The following is a 21,433-nucleotide window of genomic DNA, read 5'->3' on the forward strand; positions in this document are numbered from 1 at the left end:
ATTCATATGAGGTACCTCAAGTAGTCAAATTCATTGAGAAAAAATTTAGAATGATAGTTGCCAGGGGTGGGGCAGGGGTGGGTTGAGGGGTAGAGAGTTTCTATTTGGGAAAATGGAAAAGTCCTAGAGATGTTTGGTGGTAATGATCATAGAACAATGTGAATGTATTTAAGTGAAATTGTATAGTGGAAAATGGTTAAAATAAATTTTATGTTTTACTTATTTTTGTTGTTATTGTTCAGTCACTAACTCATGTCCAGTTCTTTGTGACTCCATAGACTGCAGCATGCCAGGCTTCCCTGTCCTTCATTATCTCCCAGAGTTTTCTCAAATTCATGTTCACTGAGTTGGTGATGCTATCCAACTGTCTTATCCTCTGTTGTCCCCTTCTCCTCCTGCCTTCAATCTTTCCCAGCATCAGGGTCTTTTCCAGTGAGTTGACTCTTTGCATCTGGTGGCCAAAATGTTAGAGCTTCAGCTTCAGCATTAGTCCTTCCAATGAACCCTCAGGATTGATTTCCTTTAGGATTGCCTGCTTTGATCTCCTTGCAGTCTAAGGGACTCTCAAAAGTTGTCTGTAGCACTGTAATTTGAAATCATCAATTCTTCAGTATATATTTTACCACAATAAAAATAATTTTTTAAAAAGAGTATCTATATATATGTATATATAATATATTCAGACACATTTTATTACATCCCCTGATGGTTTTCACAGCCCAGAGAGTCTCTTTCTGCTTCCAGGCAGCCATATACATCAGGACATTACATGAATCTTGTCTGTTAGGTGGCTTGAGGCCACATATGTATCTAAGCCCATTCCAAATCCTCCCTCCACTCCACCTTGCTTTTCTTCTCCCTGTTCCCTTTTTATCCTCTCTCAGCCTTCCTTGTAGCTCTGTACCTTCTCATTACACCTGATTCCCAGGCCCAGATCAAAACCAGTTTAGAGAAACTGGTTTGCTGAGGCACGAGGGCCCAGATAAATTTTTTCTATGTTGCTTGCAGTTCACCCTCTGTCCACATTCTTCAGAGAACCCAATAGTAAATTAAGCCAAATTCAATTGCCAGTCTATAACCTAAACTCTTCCGAAATTCACATCTCCAAATTATTCCTGCTTTTATTCGATGACTCCTTCAAAAAGACCTGTGATAATTGAGGCTTCCCCTACTTGACCGTCCTTCCAGGTGGCACTAGTGGTAAAGTATCCGCCTCCCGGTGCAGGAAACTTAAGAGATGTGAGTTCAATCCCTGGGTTCCCCTGGAGGAGGGCATGGCAACCCACTCCAGTATTCTTGCCTGGAGAATCCCATGGACAGAGGAGCCTAGCGGGCTACAGTCCATGGGGTCACAAAGAGTTGGACGTGACTGAAGGGGACTTCGCAGCACAACCTACTTGACCACTGTGGGGTTAGAGCACCTCTCCCGGAGTTCCCCCAGCGATCTTGGGGGAGAATTCTGACTCTCTCCATGTGCCCCTCTCTTCCAGTGCACTGTGTCCTGTGGAGGTGGCTTTCAGAAGAGGACTGTCCATTGTGTGGCCTCAGAGAACAATAAAACTGAAGGCCAGGACCAATGCCTGTGTGATCACAAACGCAGACCCCCAGAATTCCAGAAGTGCAACCCGCAGGCCTGCCGGAAGAATGCTGGTAGGTGAATGGCTTTGCTCAGCGGGGCATAGAGCTTTTCGTAGAGCTTTTCATAAGTAAACTCCTGCATGACTTGGTCTGTGGGCCATTTTAGTCCCTGTTACTGAGCCAGCTCCTCTGGGAGCCATTTGTCTGATTTGGTGAAGTTTGACACTAGTTCCTTGAGGGACTATCTCATCCTTTTTCCTATCTCAGAGCACATTCACACTGACTTCCCACACAAATGAGAATCGCTCTGTTTTTTCAAAGGTTTCTGAGAAATGTTCTATCTAGCCTTTCTCAGGAACCCAGTCAAGCGCTAAATGGCCCTTTCTATTATCCAGCACTGCTGTCTTAGGTTCTGCAGAAACAGACTCCAAGGTGCACACTTGTGTGCCAGGGATTCATTAAGGAAGTGCTCCCATGGAAGATGCTGAGGGAGAGGGAAATAAGACAGAAAAGGGAGAAAGCACAGCCAGCCTGCCATTTCAGACACAGTCCTGACTTCAACCTGGTCCCACGGGCACGCTCCAGGGGGAAGTTAAGTCTCAGAGCTGTCTGCTCTCGAGGCCAATGGGCTGAGAGTTCACACACTCACACTCTCATACCATTGACCAAAAGCTCCCAGGAAAGGTAGACTTGAAGGTATTTAAGGCTCTCTACTGGTAGTAGCCTTTTTTCAAATATTTTTCAGTGTGAGAAGTAGTGAAACCTGTGGTTTATAGATCTGCTCCTTGCCTCCTTCCAAGCACTGAGGGCTGGCATTCAGCAGAGACTGTGGTCAGAGTAAATATAATGGGAAGAGTTTCCCTAAAGATTGTTTATCTACAGATCGTGTATTTATTTAACAAATATTTGTTGGACACTTGCTGTGTGCCAAACATAATATCAAATGAGGAAGATCACCAACCAGTGAGGTTATGATGTTAAGAGAGTACTTGGGAAGGTCATCAAACATAAACTGGGGGTGGAGGTGGAGGGAAGTGAAGGATGAGTAGAAAGGTCAGGCTGCAGTTTCCAAGAGCAGCTTTCAGGGTATGCAGTAAGCAGGAAGAAGATGATATCATGGCATGTAAGTCTAAATACAGTACACAGTTCAAGGGGAGTTAGGAAGCAGTAGGACTAGCGAGGTAAGCTGGAGCTAGAGGATAAAGAGCCTCGTGAAGCATGCTGATGAGCTGATTTATGCCTAGGGCAGATGGGAGCCCTTGAAGTATTCCAAACAGGGGAGTCAAGGTAAGAGAGTCATGCATGCTGCACTGTGGAAGGTGGAGAAGGGGACCAGGTCAGGGACACAACTGTACCTTAATCAGGAGATGTGTGTGGCGTGAACTAAGGCAGCAGAAGCGCAGACAGGCAGAAGTGGATTCAAGGGCTGCTTAAAAGAGAGACCTGACAGGACTTTGTGCTGGAAAAGAGGAGGGAGAACAAAGCCCAGATGTCTGACTTGGGTAGCTGAGTAGATGAGGCTACCATTCCCTGAAAGAGGAGGCCCAGGGTGGATTTGGGAACCAGGAAACGTATTGTGTTCTGTGTGGGATATGTTTTCAGAGCAGTCTATGAATCCTTAGGTAGGAGTGGCCTGTGATTGGTTTCTACACAGGTGCAGAAGTCAGGAGAGAGGTATGGGTTGGAAATCCTGAACAAAGTGCACTGAGAAAATGCTTCAGATCTAATGATCACATGCAGCTTCTCTCTGACCAGCGTGCATTTGACAGTGGCTGTCATTGGCCTTACTCAAAACTCCAAACAGAGCTACTGGGGGCTTGTTTTCAGAGGTTTTATTAAGTTTTAGCCTTCCAGACTCTCAGCTACTCAAAGTGTGGCCCCTGGACTAGCTGCATTGACATTACCTGGGAGCTTGTCAGAAATGCGGGATCTCTGGCCTCACCCCAGACCTACGGAATCAGAATCTGCATTTCAACAAGAATCCCAGGTGATTTGGATGTGCCTTAAAGCTTGAGAAGCACCCTGTTCTATTTTTTAATTTTATTCAACTATGGTTGATTTACAAAGTTCTATTAATTTCTACTGTACAATGAAGTGATTCCATTGTATGTATTCTTGTTCATGTTCTTTCCCATTCTGGTTTATCACAGGATATTGAATATAGTTACCTGAGCTATACAGTAGGACCGTGTTGTCTATCCATTCTATGTATATAATAGTTTGCACCTGCTAATCCCAGGAGCCCAATCTATCCCTCTCCCACCCCCGTACTTGGTAACCACAAGCCTGTTCTCTATGCCTTTGAGCCTGTTTCTGTTTCATAGACAGGTTCATCAGGGTCATATTTTAGAATCCACATACAGTATAAGTGACAGCATGTGTTATTTGTCTTTCTCGTTCTGACTTCACTTAGTATGATAATCTATAGGTATCTCATCATAGTTTTGTTTCACGTTTCTCTAATAATTAGCAGTGATGAGCCTCTTTTCATAAGAAGCATCCTGTTCTAGACCAAAGGGTCAATTTGGAACTCTTTTCCTTTCATTTCATCACATTCTGTGGTACCACGTTTTTAAAATGCTGAGGGCACAGAATTCTTCTAAGTTATGTTGGTTTTTATATAATTGAGGCAGCAACATAGTCTTGGTTGACCATGCCTAGGGTTTGTTGTTGTTGTTTGTGGCTGCACCATGCAGCATGCAGAATCTGACCAGGGATTGAACCCATGCTCCCTGCAGTGGAAGCATGGAGTCTTAACCACTGGACAGCCAGGAAAGTCCCTATTGGTTATTTTACATTATACATACATTGCACTGCCCAGCAACACGAGAGTTTAAGACAATTTTCAACAATCAAAATTGGGTTAAATGTGTATCTGGTAAATTTTACATTGAAATCTCACACTGAAGAGATGATGACTAACAGTTGGCTGGCTGCTGCTGCTGCTGCTAAGTCGCTTCAGTCATGTCCGACTGTGCGACCCCATAGACAGCAGCCCACCAGGCTCCCCCATCCCTGGGATTCTCCAGGCAAGAACACTGGAGTGGGTTGCCATTTCCTTCTCCAGTGCATGCAAGTGAAAAGTGAAAGTGAAGTCGCTCAGTTGTGTCCGACTCTTAGCGACCCCATGGACTGCAGCCCACCAGGCTCCTCTGTCCATGGGATTTTCCAGGCAAGAGTACTGGAGTGGGGTGCCATTGCCTTCTCCAGTTGGCTGGCAATGGATGTAAATAACAATGAATTCTACTCACCAACAATTATCAGGACCACAAAAGGTAATTACAAGCTTCTCTTGAAGGCAGAACCATGCTTACTCATATAGAAACAACAGGAAAGAGCAGCTGCATGAGATTCTTGGATTTAAGAAAAGCTACCCTGACACCCATGCCCTCTAAAATGCTTTGAAATGAGTCATCCAATGCCCAGATTCTTCTCAGCTGGCCAGCCACCACAGTAAACGTGCCCCCGAGCCCATCTTGGACTTCCCAGGTGGTGAGTAGTAAAGAATCCACCTGCCAATGCAGGACACACAGGAAACACGGGTTCAATCCCTGGGTCGAGAAGTTCCCTGGGAGACAAAAATGGCAACCCACTCTGGTACTCTTGCCTGGGAAATCCCATGGACAGAGGAACCTGGTGGGCTATAGTGCCTGGGGTTGCAAAGAGTCAGACATGACTGAGCGACTGAGCACACGCCCATCTTGTAAAATCAGGTATGAATTCATGTAAGGGTTGCCTTTTACTTCCTTTACGTGCTGTCTAAATTGCTAGTGACTTAAAATTTAAATTAGAATTACCACTTTCATAGTGGAGACTATAGAATCCAAGTATCTGGGTTTAGAAAAAAAATTTTTTAATTCTTCAGAAATATTTACTGAGTATCATCCATATGCTAGACATTACATTCATAATGATTAAAAATCAAAAGCTAACCCTTTATGCACACCATTCTTGAGTTGTTGCTTTTTAATTTGGGGAATGAGGGGTACAGAAGTAAATACAAATAATGAAAGAAATAAGGAATGACAGTACTTAAAGTTGATACAAATAAACATTTGAGTCAGTAGCCTTCTAAAATTTTTTGTCCCAGTTTTATTTGAGATATAATTGACATATAGCACTATATAAGTTTAAGGTGTACAGCATAATTATTTAATTACATATAATTATTTAATTACAACAGGGAGTGATAATCATGAAAAGTTTGCAAATGGACATCATCTCATAGATACAAAATTAAATAGAAGAAATTGTTTTGTTATGAGAATGCTTAGGATTCTTCTTAACCACTTTCATATATAATGTACAGCATCACTAACTATATTTGTCATGCTATATGTTACATCCTTAGTACTTATAACCAGAAGTTTCTACCTTTTGATTGCCTTCATCCAATCCCCGCCCCCCCGCACCACCCACCTCTGTTGTTGTTGTTCACTTGCTAAGTTGTGTCCGTCTGTTTGTGACCCCATGAACTGCAGGCTTCCTTGTCCTTCACTATCTCTCAGAGTTTGCTCAAACTCATGTGTATTGAGATGGTGACGCTATCCAACCATCTCATCCTCTGTCTTAGATCTGGTGAAAAGACCCCAACCCTAGTAACCACAAATCTGGCCTATTTCTCTAGGAGTTCGTTTTTGAAGCATAACAAACAACACCGTTAGTGCCTGATATACAACATAGTGATTTGATATTTCTATACAGTTCAAACTGATCATAATGATAAGTCTAGTTATGGTATGTAACCATACAAATATATGAGTTATTGACTGTATTCCCCACACTGTACATTCCATACCCATGACTCATTAATTTTGTAACTGGAAGTTTGTACCTCTTAATCTCCTCCACCTATTTCCTTTCCTCCCCTTACCCTACACTCTCCTGGCAACCACCTGTTTGTTCTCTGTATCTATTAGTCTGTTTTTGTTTTTTATTTTTGGAGATTCCACATATAAGATCTCTGTCTGATTTCATTTAGTGTTAATACCCTCTAGGTCCATCCATATTGTGGCAAATGGCGGGATCTCATTTCTTTTTCGTGGTTGAGTATTATTTCGTTGTACATATCTGAATGATATATACATCTTATCTATTTTTCTATTGATGGGCATTTATGTCATTTCCATATGTTGGCTATTGTTGCTGCAATGAACATAAGGGTACATATGTGTTTTCTAATTAGTGTTCTTGTTTTCTTTGGGTAAATACATAGGAATGGAATGTTTGGATTTTATGTTAGTTCTGTTTTTAATTTTTTGAGGAATCTCCATATTGTTTTCCATAGTAGCTGTACCAACTTGCATTCCCACCAACAGGGCACAAGGGCTCCCTTTTCTCCACATTCTGGCCAACATTTGTGATCTTCTTGATGCAAGACATTCTGACTGGTGTGAAGTGATATCTCATTGTGGTTTTGAGTTGCATTTCCTTGATGATTAGTAATGCTGAGCATCCTTTCACATGCCTGTTGCCCAGCTGTATGTCTTTGGAAAAATTTCTGTTCAGATCCTCTGCCCATTTTTTAATCAGGTTGTATGCTTTTTGATGTTGCTGTATGAGATCTTTGTATATTTTGGATAGTAACCCCTTATCAAATACACTGTTTGCAAATATCTTCTCCTATTCAGTTCAGTTGCTCAGTCGTGTCTGACTCTTTGCGATCCCATGGACTTCAGTACACCAGGCTTCCCTGTCCATCACCAACTCCCATAGCTTGCTCAAACTCATGTTCATTGAGTCGGTGATGCCATTCAACCATCTCATCCTCTGTCATCCCCTTCTCCTCTTGCCTTTAGTCTTTCCCAGCATCAGGATCTTGGATATTCAGTAGGCAGCCTTTATGTTTTGTTGATATTTTCCTTCACTATGCAAAAGATTTTTATTTTGATATATCCCATTTTTTGCTTTTGTTTCCCTTGCCTAAATAGATCCCCCCCAAAAAAATTACTAAGACTGACATCAAAGCATGTACTGCTGTTTTCTTCAAGAAAATTTGTGGGTTTTTTCTTACGCTTAAGCCTTTAATACACTTTGAATTTATTTTTGTGCATGGTGTGAGAGAAGAGTCCAGTTTGATTCTTTTGCATGTAGCTCTTCATTCTCCCAGCACCATTTGTTGAAGAGGCTGTCAGTCCCCCATTGTATAGTCTTCACTGTTTTGTTATGGGTTATTTGCCCATGTGAGGGTGGGTCCATCTCTGGGCTCTCTATTCCGTTCCATCGAACAGTGTCTGTTTTTGTGTCAGTACCATACTGTTTTGATTACTATAGCTTTGTCATATAGTTGGAAATCAGACATGTAATACCTCAAGCTTTGTTCTTCTTTCTGAAGATTGTTTTGGCTATTGGGGAATCTTTTGTGTTTCCATACAAATTTAAGAATTAATCTCATTAAAACTGATTCAAATGTATTCTTTTTAACGGCTGAGTAATACTCCATTGTGTATACATACCACAGCTTTCTTATCCATTCATCTGCTGATGGACATCTAGGTTGCTTCCACATCCTGGCTATTATAAACAGTGCTGCGATGAACATTGGGGTACACGTGTCTCTTTCAATTCTGGTTTCCTCAGTGTGTATGTGCAGATTCATATTGATATATGGCAAAACCAATACAATATTGTAAAGTTAAAAAATAAAATAAAATAAGAATTAATCTCTTCTCAGTTCAGTTCAGTTCAGTCACTCAGTCGTGTCCAAATCTTTGCGACCCCATGACTCGCAGCACGCCAGGCCTCCCTGTCCATCACCAACACCCGGAGTTCATTCAGACTCATATCCTTTGAGTCAGTGATGCCATCCAGCCATCTCATCCTCTGTCATCCTCTTCTTCTCCTACCCCCAATCCCTCCCAGCATCAGAGTCTTTTCCAATGAGTCAACTATTCGCATGAGGTGCCCAAAGTACTGGAGTTTCAGCTTTAGCATCAGTCCTTCCAAAGAAATCCCAGGGCTGATCTCCTTCAGAATGGACTGGTTGGATCTCCTTGCAGTCCAAGGGACTCTCAAGAGTCTTCTCCAACACCACAGTTCAAAAGCATCCATTCTTCGGCGCTCAGCCTTCTTCACAGTCCAACTCTCACATCCATATGTGACCACAGGAAAAACCATAGCCTTGACTAGACGAACCTTTGTTGGCAAAGTAATGTCTCTGCTTTTGAATATGCTATCTAGGTTGGTCGTAACTTTCCTTCCAAGAAGTAAGCATCTTTTAATTTCATGGCTGCAGTCACCATCTGCAGTGATTTTGGAGCCCAGAAAAATAAAGTCTGACACTGTTTCCACTGTTTCCCCATCTATTTCCCATGAAGTGGTGGGACCGTATGCCATGATCTTCGTTTTCTGAATGTTGAGCTTCAAGCCAACTTTTTCACTCTCCTCTTTCACTTTCATCAAGAGGCTTTTTAGTTCCTCTTCACTTTCTGCCAGAAGGGTGGTGTCATCTGCATATCTGAGGTTGTTGATATTTCTCCCGGCAATCTTGATTCCAGCTTGTGTTTCATCCAGCCCAGTGTTTCTCATGATGTAGTCTGCATATAAGTTAAATAAACAGGGTGACAATCTACAGCCTTGATGTACTCCTTTTCCTATTTGGAACCAGTTTGTTGTTCCATGTCCAGTTCTAACTGTTGCTTCCTGACCTGCATACAAATTTCTCAAGAGGCAGATCAGGTGGTCTGGTATTCCCATCTCTTTCAGAATTTTCCACAGTTTATTGTGATCCACACAGTCAAAGGCTTTGGCATAGTCAATAAAGCAGAAAGAGATGTTTTTCTGGAACTCTCTTGCTTTTTCTATGATCCAGCGGATGTTGGCAATTTGGTCTCTGGTTCCTCTGCCTTTTCTAAAACCAGCTTGAACATCAGGAAGTTCATGGTTCACATATTGCTGAAGCCTGACTTGGAGACTTTTGAGCATTACTTTACTACCGTGTGAGATGAGTGCAATTATGCGGTAGTTTGAGCATTCTTTGGCATTGCCTTTCTTTGGGATTGGAATGAAAACTGACCTCTTCCAGTCCTGTGGCCACTGCTGACTTTTCCAAATTTGCTGCCTATTGAGTGTAGCACTTTCACAGCATCATCATTCAGGATTTGAAATAGCTCCACTGGAATTCCATCACCTCCACTAGCTTTGTTCGTAGTGATGCTTTCTAAGGCCCACTTGACTTCACATTCCAGGATGTCTGGCTCTAGGTCAGTGATCACACCATCGTGATTATCTGGGTCATGAAGATCTTTTTTGTACAGTTCTTCTGTGTATTCTTGCCACCTCTTCTTAATATCTTCTGCTTCTGTTAGGTCCATACCATTTCTGTCCTTTATCGAGCCCATCTTTGCATGAAATGTTCCCTTGGTATCTCTAATTTTCTTGAAGAGATCTCTAGTCTTTCCCATTCTGTTGTTTTCCTCTATTTCTTTGCATTGATTGCTGAAGAAGGCTTTCTTATCTCTTCTTGCTATTCTTTGGAACTCTGCATTCAGATGCTTCTATCTTTCCTTTTTTCCTTTGCTTTTCGCTTCTCTTCTTTTCACAGCTATTTGTAAGCCCTCCCCAGACAGCTGTTTTGCTTTTTTGCATTTCTTTTCCATGGGGATGGTCTTGACCCCTGTCTCCTGTAAAATGTCACGAACCTCATTCCATAGTTCATCAGGTACTCTATCTAATCTCTTCTAGTTCTGTAAAAAATGCATTTGGTAATTTGATAGGGAGTGTATTAAATCTGTAGATTTCCTTGGGTAGTATAGTCATTTTAACAGAATTAATTCTTCCAATTCATCAGCACAGGATATTTTTTCAGTTGTTTGTGTCATCTTCAATTTCTTTCATCAGTGTCTGATAGTTTTCCAAGTACAGTTTTTAACTCCTTTAATTTGTTCCTTGGTATTTCATTCTTTTTGATATTGTAAATAGAATTGTTTCTTCTATTTCTCTTTCTGATAGTTCATTGTTAGTGTGTAGAAATGCATCTGATTTCTGTATATTAACTTTGTATCCTGCAACTTTATTGAATTCAGTGATGAGCTCTAGTAGTTTTTGTTGGCATCTTTTTAGGATTTCCTATGTATAGGATGCATTTAACACATTATTGACCAGAGACATATTAATACATCTGTTTTTTACCTGAGTGTTACTGACTGGAGACATTTCAGTGTTCACTTACCTACCAATTCACTGGCCATAGGCATTAGTGTCTACTAAAATCCCCTGGTCAATAATGTGTTAGCAACCCTGCATTTTTACTCCTCTCTCTCATGTTTATTGTTTTTGACATCATATTTTATGTGTTTTTGTGTATTCCTTAACTACTTACTGTGGGTATAGATGAACTTGCGGTTTTTGCCTTTTAATCTTTCTACATGATGGGTTTTTTGGTGTATTTGACTTTATTGTATATTTGTATTTACCATTTAATTCTTCCTTTTGTAATTTTCATGTTTCTAATTATGGCATTTTATTTTTCACTTGTAGAAGTCCCTTTAGCATTTCTTGTAAAGCTAATTTGTGTGCTTAGTCACTCAGTTGTGTCCTACTCTGGGTAACCCCATGGACTGTAGTCCATCAGGCTCCTCTGTCTATGGGATTCTCCAGGCAAGAATACTGGAGTGCGTTTCCATGCCCTTCTCTAGGGGATCTTCTCAACCCAGGGATTGAACCCAGGTCTCCCGCATTGCAGGTGGATTCTGTACTCTCTGAGTCACCAGATAAGTTTAGTGGTGCTAAATTTTTTTAGCTTTTGTAAAACTTTCGATCTCTCCATCAGGTAGAATATTCTTGGTTACAACCAAGAATTTCCTCTTTCATCACTTTAAATATATCATGCCCTTCTGGCCTGCAGAGTTTCTGCTGAAGAGTTAGCTGACAGCCTTATGGGAGTGCTCTTGTACTTGTTGCTTTTCCCTTGCTGGTTTTAATTTTCTCCCTTTAATTTTTGCCATTTTAATTACATTGTGTCTCAATGTGATCATCTTTGAGTTGATCCTGTTTTGGACTATGTGCTTCCTGGACCCGGATGTCTCTTTCCTTTTCCAGGTTAGGGCAGTTTTTAGTTATTACATCATCAAATATGTTCTCTGCCCATTTCCCTAATTTTCCTTCTGGGGTCCCTATAGTGTGAATGTTAGTGCACTTAATATTGTATCACAGAGGTCTCTAAACTGTCCTCATTTTTTTTCTTTTTTGCTTTTCTGTTCAACTTCAGTATTTCCACTGCTGTCTTCCAGCTCGCTGATCTGTTCCTATCATCTCATCCACTGTTAATTCCTTTTAGTATATTTTTTATCTCAGCTATTCTATTCAGCTATTTGAGTCTTTCTTTGTTAATCCTCTCACTGTATTCACTGATTCTTCTCTCAAGTTCTTTGAGCATCTTTATAATCATTACCTTGAACTCGTTTTTGGATAGGTTGCCTGTCTTCAGTGCAGTTAGTTCTGGGATTTTATCTTATTCCTTCATTTGGCATATATTCCTTTATTGTCTCGTTTTGCCTAATTTGCTCTTTTTATTTCTGTGTATTTGATAGGTTTTGTTTTCTGACCTGGAGAAGCAGCCTTTTGTAGGAGAAATCCTGTGTGTTCCAGCAGCATAGTCTGTTCTCATCACAAAAGCTTTATGCTCTAAAGGTGTCCCCACCTGGGCTGCATGGGTCCTTCTGTTGTGATGGGCTGACCACTGTGGGTGGTCTGGTAGGTGTGGCTGGCTTCCTGTAGGTTTCTGCCAGGCTCTGCCTTGGTGGGGCCAGGACATGAGATGGCTGACTACAACCCTACCTGTAGGCAGAGCTGGTTCTTGACATGACTGGCTATGAGGTCCATGGTGTCCCAAAGCTGCTGTTGGCCTGCTGATGTGTGACCCAGGGTGACTTGGAGCTGATGTCAGCCTACAGATAGGTAGAGCCAGGTTCGGGGGTCCTAGAGCTGGTATTGACCCACTGGTAGGTAGGGCCATATCCTGGGGCTGCTGGATGAAGGGTCCAAGGTGTCTCAGAGCAGATGTTGGCCTGCCAAATGGACAAAGGCCAGGGGTTACTGACATGGCAAGCTTCAGGGTGAAACCTGGTCCTGGGACTTCTGGGTCCTGGAGTTCATGTGTCAACCTGCTGGTGGGTGGGGACTGGGTCCTGTGGGTCCTGGAGCTAGTCCTAGCACACTGGTGTGAAGGGCTGGGCCCTAGGCCCTCCAGTGGGCAGGGCCAAGTCAAGGCAGCTCAGGGGGTCTTAAAGCAGCAGGGCTGCTGGTGACTGGGGCTGTGTCTGCACCTGGTGGTTGCCTGACCTGGGGCATCCTGGTACAGACAGACTGCCTTCAGATTACTGCCTCTGCCTTGGGTCCTGGAGAGTGTGAAATTTTGTGTGTGCCCTTTAAATCAAAGTGTTAGTTGCTCAGTCATGTCCGACTCTTTGTGACCCCATTGCCTGTAGCCCACAGGCTCCTCTGTCCATGGGATTCTCCAGGCAAGAATTCTGGAGTAGTAACAATTCCCTTCTCTGGGGGATCTCCATGACCCAGGGATTGAACCTGGGTCTTTTGCATCACAAGCAAATTCTTTACCATCTGAGCCAGCAAGGAAGCCCTTTAAGAATGGGGTCTTTATTTCCAGCAGCCCTTTGGCTCTTCTAAATTTGAATGGTATCAGCCTTAAGGCAGATGTTCTGGGAACTCATATTATTCATGCAGGACCACTAGTCTAGGAAGCCTGATGTGGGGGTCAGGCCCCCTGCTCACGGAGAACCTCTGTGATTATTATTTTCATTTGTGGTCTACACACCCAGAGTTATGGGTCTTAACTATACTACATCTCCATCCTGCCTGCCTGTTTCCTTACGGTTTCTTCTTTATATCTTTAGTTGTAGAAGATCGTTTCTGCTAGTCTTTCTCATCAGTAGTTACTCTGTACATAGTTGTAATTTTAGTATGCCTGTGGGAAGAGGTGGGCTCAGGGTCTTACTGCTCCCTCTTGGCCACTCCTCAGCAGACTTCCTACTGAAAGATATTCTTCCAGATTAACAGAATTTCAATTCATTCATTTGTTCAGCAAATATTGCTGATCACAAGATACGTTTCAGGCAAAATGTAAAAAGTGAGGATACAGACATGAGTATGCCACAGTCCCTGGCCTCAAGGAACCCAAAGTCTTACAGAATCTGTATTTGCCAACAACATGGAAATTATTTTTTACCTTTTGTGGGCAAAATGTTATCCCTTCAACTTAGACATAGCTGACAGCAAGGGAACAAGCTTGTAGCTATCCCTTTAAGTTCCAAGTGTGATTTCTATTGAGCAGACATAGGCAAACTGGGATGTCCTCTCTAAGTTGCCACTAATTATAAGCATTGTGTGTGCTTCGGCTGGGATCCAGTTGGCTGATGAACACAGCCAGCCTTCATTGTTTCACAATAATAAGGAGAACTGGTGCAATTAAGCCCTGCCATGTTGTTGGGCTCACAGTCATTGTCTAAATGAGCTGCTAAACATAGGCCTGGAACACAGGCTCCCAATATAGGTCACTGCCCTCCTCCACTCTTCTTTCCAGTTTCAAACAGGAAGACTCAGGACCTACATGTTCCCAGGGCTCTGAGAACCACTGAAAGGAGGGCTTGTGATCCAATGGTTCCCAAGATCAGGCAAGGACACCAGGCTTGGTTGGGTCCCTTTTATTCCTAGAGGTGTGGACCTGACAAGTGGGAGCCCTGGGTTAAACAAATGAAGATGTTCTGGTCAGGGAAGAACCTGTCCATGTGGGCCCCTCCTCCCCCATCACCAGCACAAAAGATCCATTCTCTTAGAGGCAAAGCTCTAGAGGCACTAAGGCAACATTCGGATTCCAGCATCACCGTCTACTTTCCAGCTGTGTGATGTTGGGCCAGTTAGTAAGCCTTTCTGGAACCTTAGTTTTAAAAGGAGAAAAATAGACATCAGTTCAGTTCAGTCACTCAGTCGTGTCTGACTCTTTGTGACCCCATGAATCGCAGCACGCCAGGCCTCCCTGTCCATCACTAACTCCTGGAGTTTACCCAAACTCATGTCCACTGAGTTGGATGCCATCCAGCCATCTCATCCTCTGTCGTCCCCTTCTCCTCCTGCCCCCAATCCCTCCCAGCATCAGGGTCTTTTCCAATGAGTCAACTCTTCACATGAGGTGGCCAAAGTATTGGAGTTTCAGCCTCAGCATCAGTCCTTCCAATGAACACCCAGGACTGGTCTCCTTTAGGATGGACTGGTTGGATCTCCTTGCAGAGTCCAAGGGACTCTCAAGAGTCTTCTCCAACACCACAGTTCAAAAGCATCAATTCTTCTGTGCTCAGCTTTCTTTATGGTCCAACTCTCACATCCATACATGACCGCTGGAAAAACCATAGCCTTGACTAGACCTTAGGAGAGACTTAGAAATCAGAGCAACCCTATGATGCCTAGGCATCTATGCTGGGCCCTGTTCCAAAGCCAAAAGCCTAGGAAGGAAGTCCTGCCTCATTCTAAAGAGCAACCCACTCCAGTATTCTTGCCTGGAGAATCCCATGGAAAGCAGAGTCTGGCGGGCTACAGTCCATAGGGTCACAAAGTCAGACATGGCTGAAGCGAGCACACACACATGCATGCATCTTGAGAACATGAATTTAATGTGTTGTATTACAGTTGACTCATTGGAAAAGACTCTGATGCTGGGAGGGACTGGGGGCAGGAGGAGAAGGGGACGACAGAGGATGAGATGGCTGGATGGCATCACTGACTCGATGGACTTGAGTTTGAGTAAACTCCGGGAGTTGGTGATGGACAGGGAGGCCTAGCGTGCTGCGATTCATGGGGTCACAAAGAGTCAGACACGACTGAGCAACTGAACTGAACTGATTCATTCAGCTGTATAAGCGAGTAAGGTGTTTTTTTTTTTTTTTTCCATCATTGCAGTCTTTTTAGTGGATTGCCTGTGATGTGCATTGCATTCTGATAGGCCCCATGGAGAACACCTGCTGCTCCTGCAGGAACGTGGGAGATGAAGAGCTCAGATTCCTATTCCACAGTAGGAACACTTGGCAGAAATACGTACTCTTTCTGAAATATCAGATCACATACAGAAGTTTCCTGTGGGATTAGGGGATACTGATTTTTATAATAGTTTTAAGATGAGGCCTGAAGAAGAAAAGCAGCAGCAATGAAAAGGTCGTGGGTTCTGTTACCTACTCTCAAGTGCAGCTAACACTTGCAAACCAAATGGAATTAGACAGTTAATAGAAGATATCTCTTCATGAAGAAGAAGGAAAAAAAAAGGCACTGTCAAGGAATGATGAGTTCTGAGCAGGTGAAAAGCATTTTTTGCCTTTGTGACCTGAAGGTGAAAAATGCAGAGAGAGGCAAAATGCTGTCACAGATTTAGGTAAAGAGGAATATTACCTCAATTTCTGCTTTTACTGACAATTCTATTTACAAAGGACAGCAGCCTGTTTGGGGTAAAAAGCTTTACTGTAGGACTATTCAAATGTGTAATGGAGAAAGAAAATCAGGCAGAGCTCTGAAAGGCACTGAAGCAAAGTTTAAACCAATTTCATTTTATAAAAGAAAAATCTGTTATTGGGCCCTTATTGAACTTCTTCCAGACAAGGGCCACTGCAGTCTGAGTATCTACCACCCACAGAATATGCGAGGATGGTCCCTGAGAAATCTAGTCCAATCATGTATGAAGAAAGGATGGTCAAGATATTAGGCTGGTACAAATGTAATTGTGGTTTTGGACTGTGAATTTTAAGTTATTATAACTAGGCTCAAACATGTTGTTATTAGTTAAAATAGGAACCATTATAATCAACACATTACTGCACAGGAGTGACCATCAGTAGATGTCAACTATTATGAATCGCTATGGAGCCTTTCTCAGTAGACATATAAAATCTTCCATTAATAGAAGTTGTGCTCTTTCACTTAACAAAAAGATCATCTTTTGTTTTTTTCTCATCATTTGTCTCCTCCCACAGATCTCCTTTGCATCAAGGACAACTTATCAGCCAGTTTCTGCCAGACGCTTAAAACCATGAAGAAATGTTCTGTGCCCACCGTGAGGGCTCAGTGCTGCCTCTCGTGTTCCCAGACACACGTGGCCCACACCCAAAGGCCAAGAAAGCGACAGCCACTCAAGAACCCCAAAGCACCCTAAGTACAGAAGGAAGCCACCCTCCACCATAGACTGCAGCAGCCTGCTGACAAGGACATGTTCTGGCCCAGGGACCACTTTCTTGCCGTGTTATTCTACATGTTTCAGGTTCAACTTTGACTCATAACAAAACAAAGCACACTGCGTCCCTTTAGCCACACAATGTCCCTCTCAGGAGTCATGGCACTGTTGTGCTTACTGCTCCCTGATAGGCAGGTGAGGTGTCCAGGAGAACTAGGCTTCTCATGGGATCATCTCCTGGGAAAGGTATCGAATTGGACAAGTCTATGAAATGATGTCTTTTGTTTCTCCCTTAAAGATAAAAACAGAGAGACCATATTTTTCCCAGACTACCTCAAGAGAGTATCAGGAAATAGAGCCTCATTTATCCAGGGAACAAATATTCTTGTTAATTTACTTTGATGAAATCACTCCCTTTTTTCTTTTTTTTTTTTCCTAAATCTCCCTACTTGGGGCAGCTGCTGTTTCAAATGTCATGGGAGAGCTTTTGGGAACATTCTTGTAATTCATCCAGGCAGGGGACCGCTTTCTTTACCCAGTATTTAACTGAGGCAGGAAGAAAAAGTCTTGGCTACAGACTCAGTCTGTCCCTATTCCCTGTAGACTCTACATCTGAGCTGTTTAGACTCCCGTGCCTTCCTAGGGACACTAGAAGAAGAGGAAATGGGCAGGAACTGTAGCTTTAGTAAACCTAAGGGATTTAGGTTATATAGAAGACATTTCTGACTTTAGATAATTTCTATGAAACTGTTAAAAAACAAATGATCAGAAATCAGTTTCTTGTATAAGGAAGAGAATGTGGGCTTCTATTCTTCCCACTTCCCTGGCACATACCCATTCCTTTGCAGAAGAGCATGTGCGTCTTCCTGTGTGACTTTCCCTTCCCTGGCACATCCCCTGCCTGGGTCTTCAAGTCAGGGTGAACATCTTTCCACTGCTGGGGCTTTATACATCACAAGTGCTGCAGCCAGGTCTGCGTCTACCACCCGCCCACCCACCCTCAGGTTGGGAAATGGAGCTCTAGATGAAAATATTGCTAAGACCTAGGTAAATTGCATCAAGTATAGACAAACTTTGTATAAACTAATAGTCTCAAGAAAAAAACTTTTCAAAAAGGAGGTAAAGCTGACCTACTCTCTAGCACACCCAGTAGTTACTTTTGAGAATCTGTTTCCTTGAAGGGAACAGGTGAGTCAAGGAGTCCAAAAAAATTAAGAAGGCTGAATCTTTGATGTTCCCATCACCCAGGAGGAGTCAAAGTAGGTTATGGTCTCAAGTTGAAGATGAATTTTGTGGTATATAAGAGGAGGTGTTTATATGAACTGAACCTGGAAAATCAGGGGAGGGTGAGAGGAGCCCCCAGGGAAAGAAGCCTTCAGAACCAGCTCTTGACAGAGGGGAAGGCAGGAGAGTCATCTTCATGTCATGGGCCACATGTCTTCAGACTCACAAGTACCATTAACATTCACCATGGAACACAATGTCCCATCTTTCCCTTGAGTTCTCTCTCTGTTCAGCAGAATGGTGCTATTGAAACATGGTGCTAACATGCAGATGGTGGCAGAACAAATATAAACATGTAGATAGATGTACAAGTGGGCAAATCCATATGCATCCTCTGTTAAATGTGTAATGGTGTTGCTGGCCAACGCCAGTTCTATTGCTTGGATACCAGAAGCTGAAAATTTTTATATTATGTGCTTTTTTTAAAGCCATTACTGTGTATTAGTCTGATAAATGCCTGTGGAAAATAAAACACTGGGGTTGGGATGGAATTTGAGATAGGACCAGACACAGTAGAAAAGTAAAAATGTTTACCAAAACCAGGGAATTTATTTCTGTATGATTAGGTTCTTATATTCTGTCCTTAAATCTAAACATTGCTGGCTGATGACAGTCTCTGGTGAAATCAGTTTTAGAGAGAAGACGTGTAAATCATCAGTGACAGGAGTAGAAGAGAACCTGATTTTTTTTCTAATGAGGCAATTTGCAAAAACTGTCCTTGAAGTGTGGTATAGGCTTTCAAGGGGATTAATTTAGTAAGTTGGATGGATTTAACTTAACCTGGTACTCTGCTATCCCAGGGCTTCTCTGGTGGCTCAGATGGTAAAGAGTTATCTGCAATGCAGGAGACATGGGTTCGATCCCTGAGTTGGGAAGATCCCCTGGAGAAGGGAATAGCAACTCACTCCATTATTCTTGCCTGGAGAATTCCATGGACAGAAGAGCCTGGCTGGGGTTGCAAAGAGTCGGACAAGAGTTGGACAAGACTGAATGACAGATGACAGAGAATGAGATGGTTGGATGGCATCACCAAATCAATGGACATGAGTTTAAGCAAACTCTGGGAGATGGTGATGGACAGGAAAGCCTGACATGCTGCAGTCCATGGGGTCACAAAGAGTTGAACAGACTTAACAACTGAACAACAACAATTGTTATCCCGGGATCATGCATATCATCAGAGCCCTGGATATGACCAGTTTTACAAAACTCAGGAACAAACCCAGATTCCCATGACCTCAGCAAACTAAACTAGGCCAGGTTTCCCAATATGCGAAATGTTATTTATGACCCATGAGGAAAAGATGGTAGAAATGTAGAGAGGGTCTGACCAGGTGCTCTATTCTAGGCCTTTCTCTAGTTTCTCAAAGGCAGAATATTGGCCCCTAATCCTGCATCATGAACATTCACTTCCTGTATTGAGGCTGTGAGGTAAGACAGTTGTGTAGCATCTGTCATTCTGGGTCGCAAGATAGTACTTGCTCCTGGGGTCATCTGACTTGGTTGTTGCCTTGACAGTCACTCAACTTTGGGTCATCAGGGTTTTGCATGGTCCCCATGCTAGCAATAAGAGAGGGACCTCAGATTAACAGGAAAACGTGAAAGACAAGAACCTAGATGACATCTCACCATTCTTTTGGTGCTCACGGGGGCCGACGTGAAGTAGCTGTTGCTTTATTTCCTCCATGGCCTCCTTTCCTCCCACCTTGAACAAGCAAGTGAGAAGTGTAGCAAGAGACACTGGATACGCATCTACCATGAACCAGAGAGGCCACCACAGGGCCTGGTGCTTCCATACATAAAGGGTCTCAAGCCCAATCTGGTTTATGTCACCTCTCCCAGTGGTAGAGTTAACTCTTCTCTGAAAAGGTATGGGTTCATTTAGTTCTTGAACATCCAAACATAATTCAAACCACCAAGAGGAAACATTTCAAGAGACGAAAGAGTGAATACCTTTGTAAAAATGAAATCAATTTGTGATACAAGCAGTTGCCCCTTTGTAGGAGTGACTCATTTTAATATTGGGACTTCTTAAGCATGTATCTCTGTCCAATCTCCTGATCCATCTCTACGTGATGGAGCCATCCCAATGTGAAGCTTTCAGATATTGAGTGTTGTTGATAACCTTCATCATGTTTCTGGAACATGATATGAAGGATTTATATTGTTTCGGGTCATAATTTCCCAATCAATTTGTTAAAATCCCCAAAACACTGAAAACTATACATTGCTTCACCAGAGATTACAAGCCATAGCACTTCTGACTTTAGGATGAAGCCCTAGGACAATGAAATGAGTGCACAGCGATTCACTCTCGAGAGGGAGGCCTCATGACATGAACTGTCTGGTGCTACAACTTAACCAACATATTTGATGCTTTTTTTTTTTGGTATTGCTTGTTCAAATATTGTTAGTATTATTTTAAGTTATGTCATAAAAAAATATGGTTGGGAAAGCACAATTCTGCCTGTTTCTGCCCTCCAAAGTGGTTGCATGTGGTCCGAGGCCTCATCCATTGTCCTCTCTGCATCTCTGCACTACTTTCCCAGGCCCAGACTCCTTAAGGGGTACCTCAGTGGGTACCACAGTATGTAAAACCAGAATGTTAACCATAGCCTGCCGTTGTGTGGCATCAATAAATGGCCGGACTCACTGATGTTTCCATGTAATTCATTTACCCCTGCTATGAGACTCCCACTAGCCACCAGAACAACTCTGAAATTTAGCAACCTGGAGGAGGATCTGTCAATTCCTCCCTCCCTCGCTCCCTGCAGACTCCCTCCTCCTCCACCCCTAAATCCGTATGTCATGAGATGAGTCACGTCCCAGGTGAAGTAGAACTTGGGTCTCTTCTCACAAATGATTGTGCAGTAACCAACACAACCCACCATACGACCATCTGAAGTGATACTTGAAATCTGCCACAATCCCAGATCCAGCGTATTGGGAATTGCAGCTCACTGCATAACCTAGTCCCTCAATCTATCCAAAGTTCAGACATAATGGAGACTTCCCTGGTGGACCAGTGGTTAAGAGTCTGCCTGCCAATGCAGGGGACACAGGTTCTATCTCTGAAAGACCCCACGTGCCTTGGAGCACCTAAGCTTGGGCACCACAACTACTGAGCCCACATACACAATTGTACACTGAAACCCAAGCTCTCTAAAGCGCATGCTCTGCAACAAGAGAACCCACCACAGTGGGAAGCCTGTGCACTGTAACTAGAGAGTAGCCCCCACTTGCCACAACTAGAGAAAGTCTACATAGCAATGAAGACCCAGTACGGGCAAAAAATAAATAAAATTTAGAAAAAAACAACAATGAATTGTACACATGCTTTCTCTTAATGCTTGAGAAAGTAATAATAAAGATGAAGAGGAATTTGCTTTAGAAATCCAACATATT

General features: G+C 42.8%; 1 protein-coding gene across 1 annotated transcript in view; it reads left to right on the forward strand.

The window, feature by feature from the left end:
• ADAMTS12 (ADAM metallopeptidase with thrombospondin type 1 motif 12) overlaps nucleotides 1-20,681 on the forward strand; it is a 391,363-nt gene extending 370,682 nt beyond the window's left edge. The window contains exons 23-24 of the mRNA XM_061393780.1: nucleotides 1,491-1,650; nucleotides 16,548-20,681. Coding sequence (XP_061249764.1) covers nucleotides 1,491-1,650; nucleotides 16,548-16,726 — 339 coding nt within the window. The 3' untranslated portion in view covers nucleotides 16,727-20,681. The remainder of the gene's footprint in view (nucleotides 1-1,490; nucleotides 1,651-16,547) is intronic.
• Nucleotides 20,682-21,433: the final 752 nt, after the last annotated feature.

The sequence above is a fragment of the Bos javanicus genome, chromosome 20 (genome assembly GCF_032452875.1).
Source record: "Bos javanicus breed banteng chromosome 20, ARS-OSU_banteng_1.0, whole genome shotgun sequence".
NCBI lineage: Eukaryota > Metazoa > Chordata > Mammalia > Artiodactyla > Bovidae > Bos > Bos javanicus.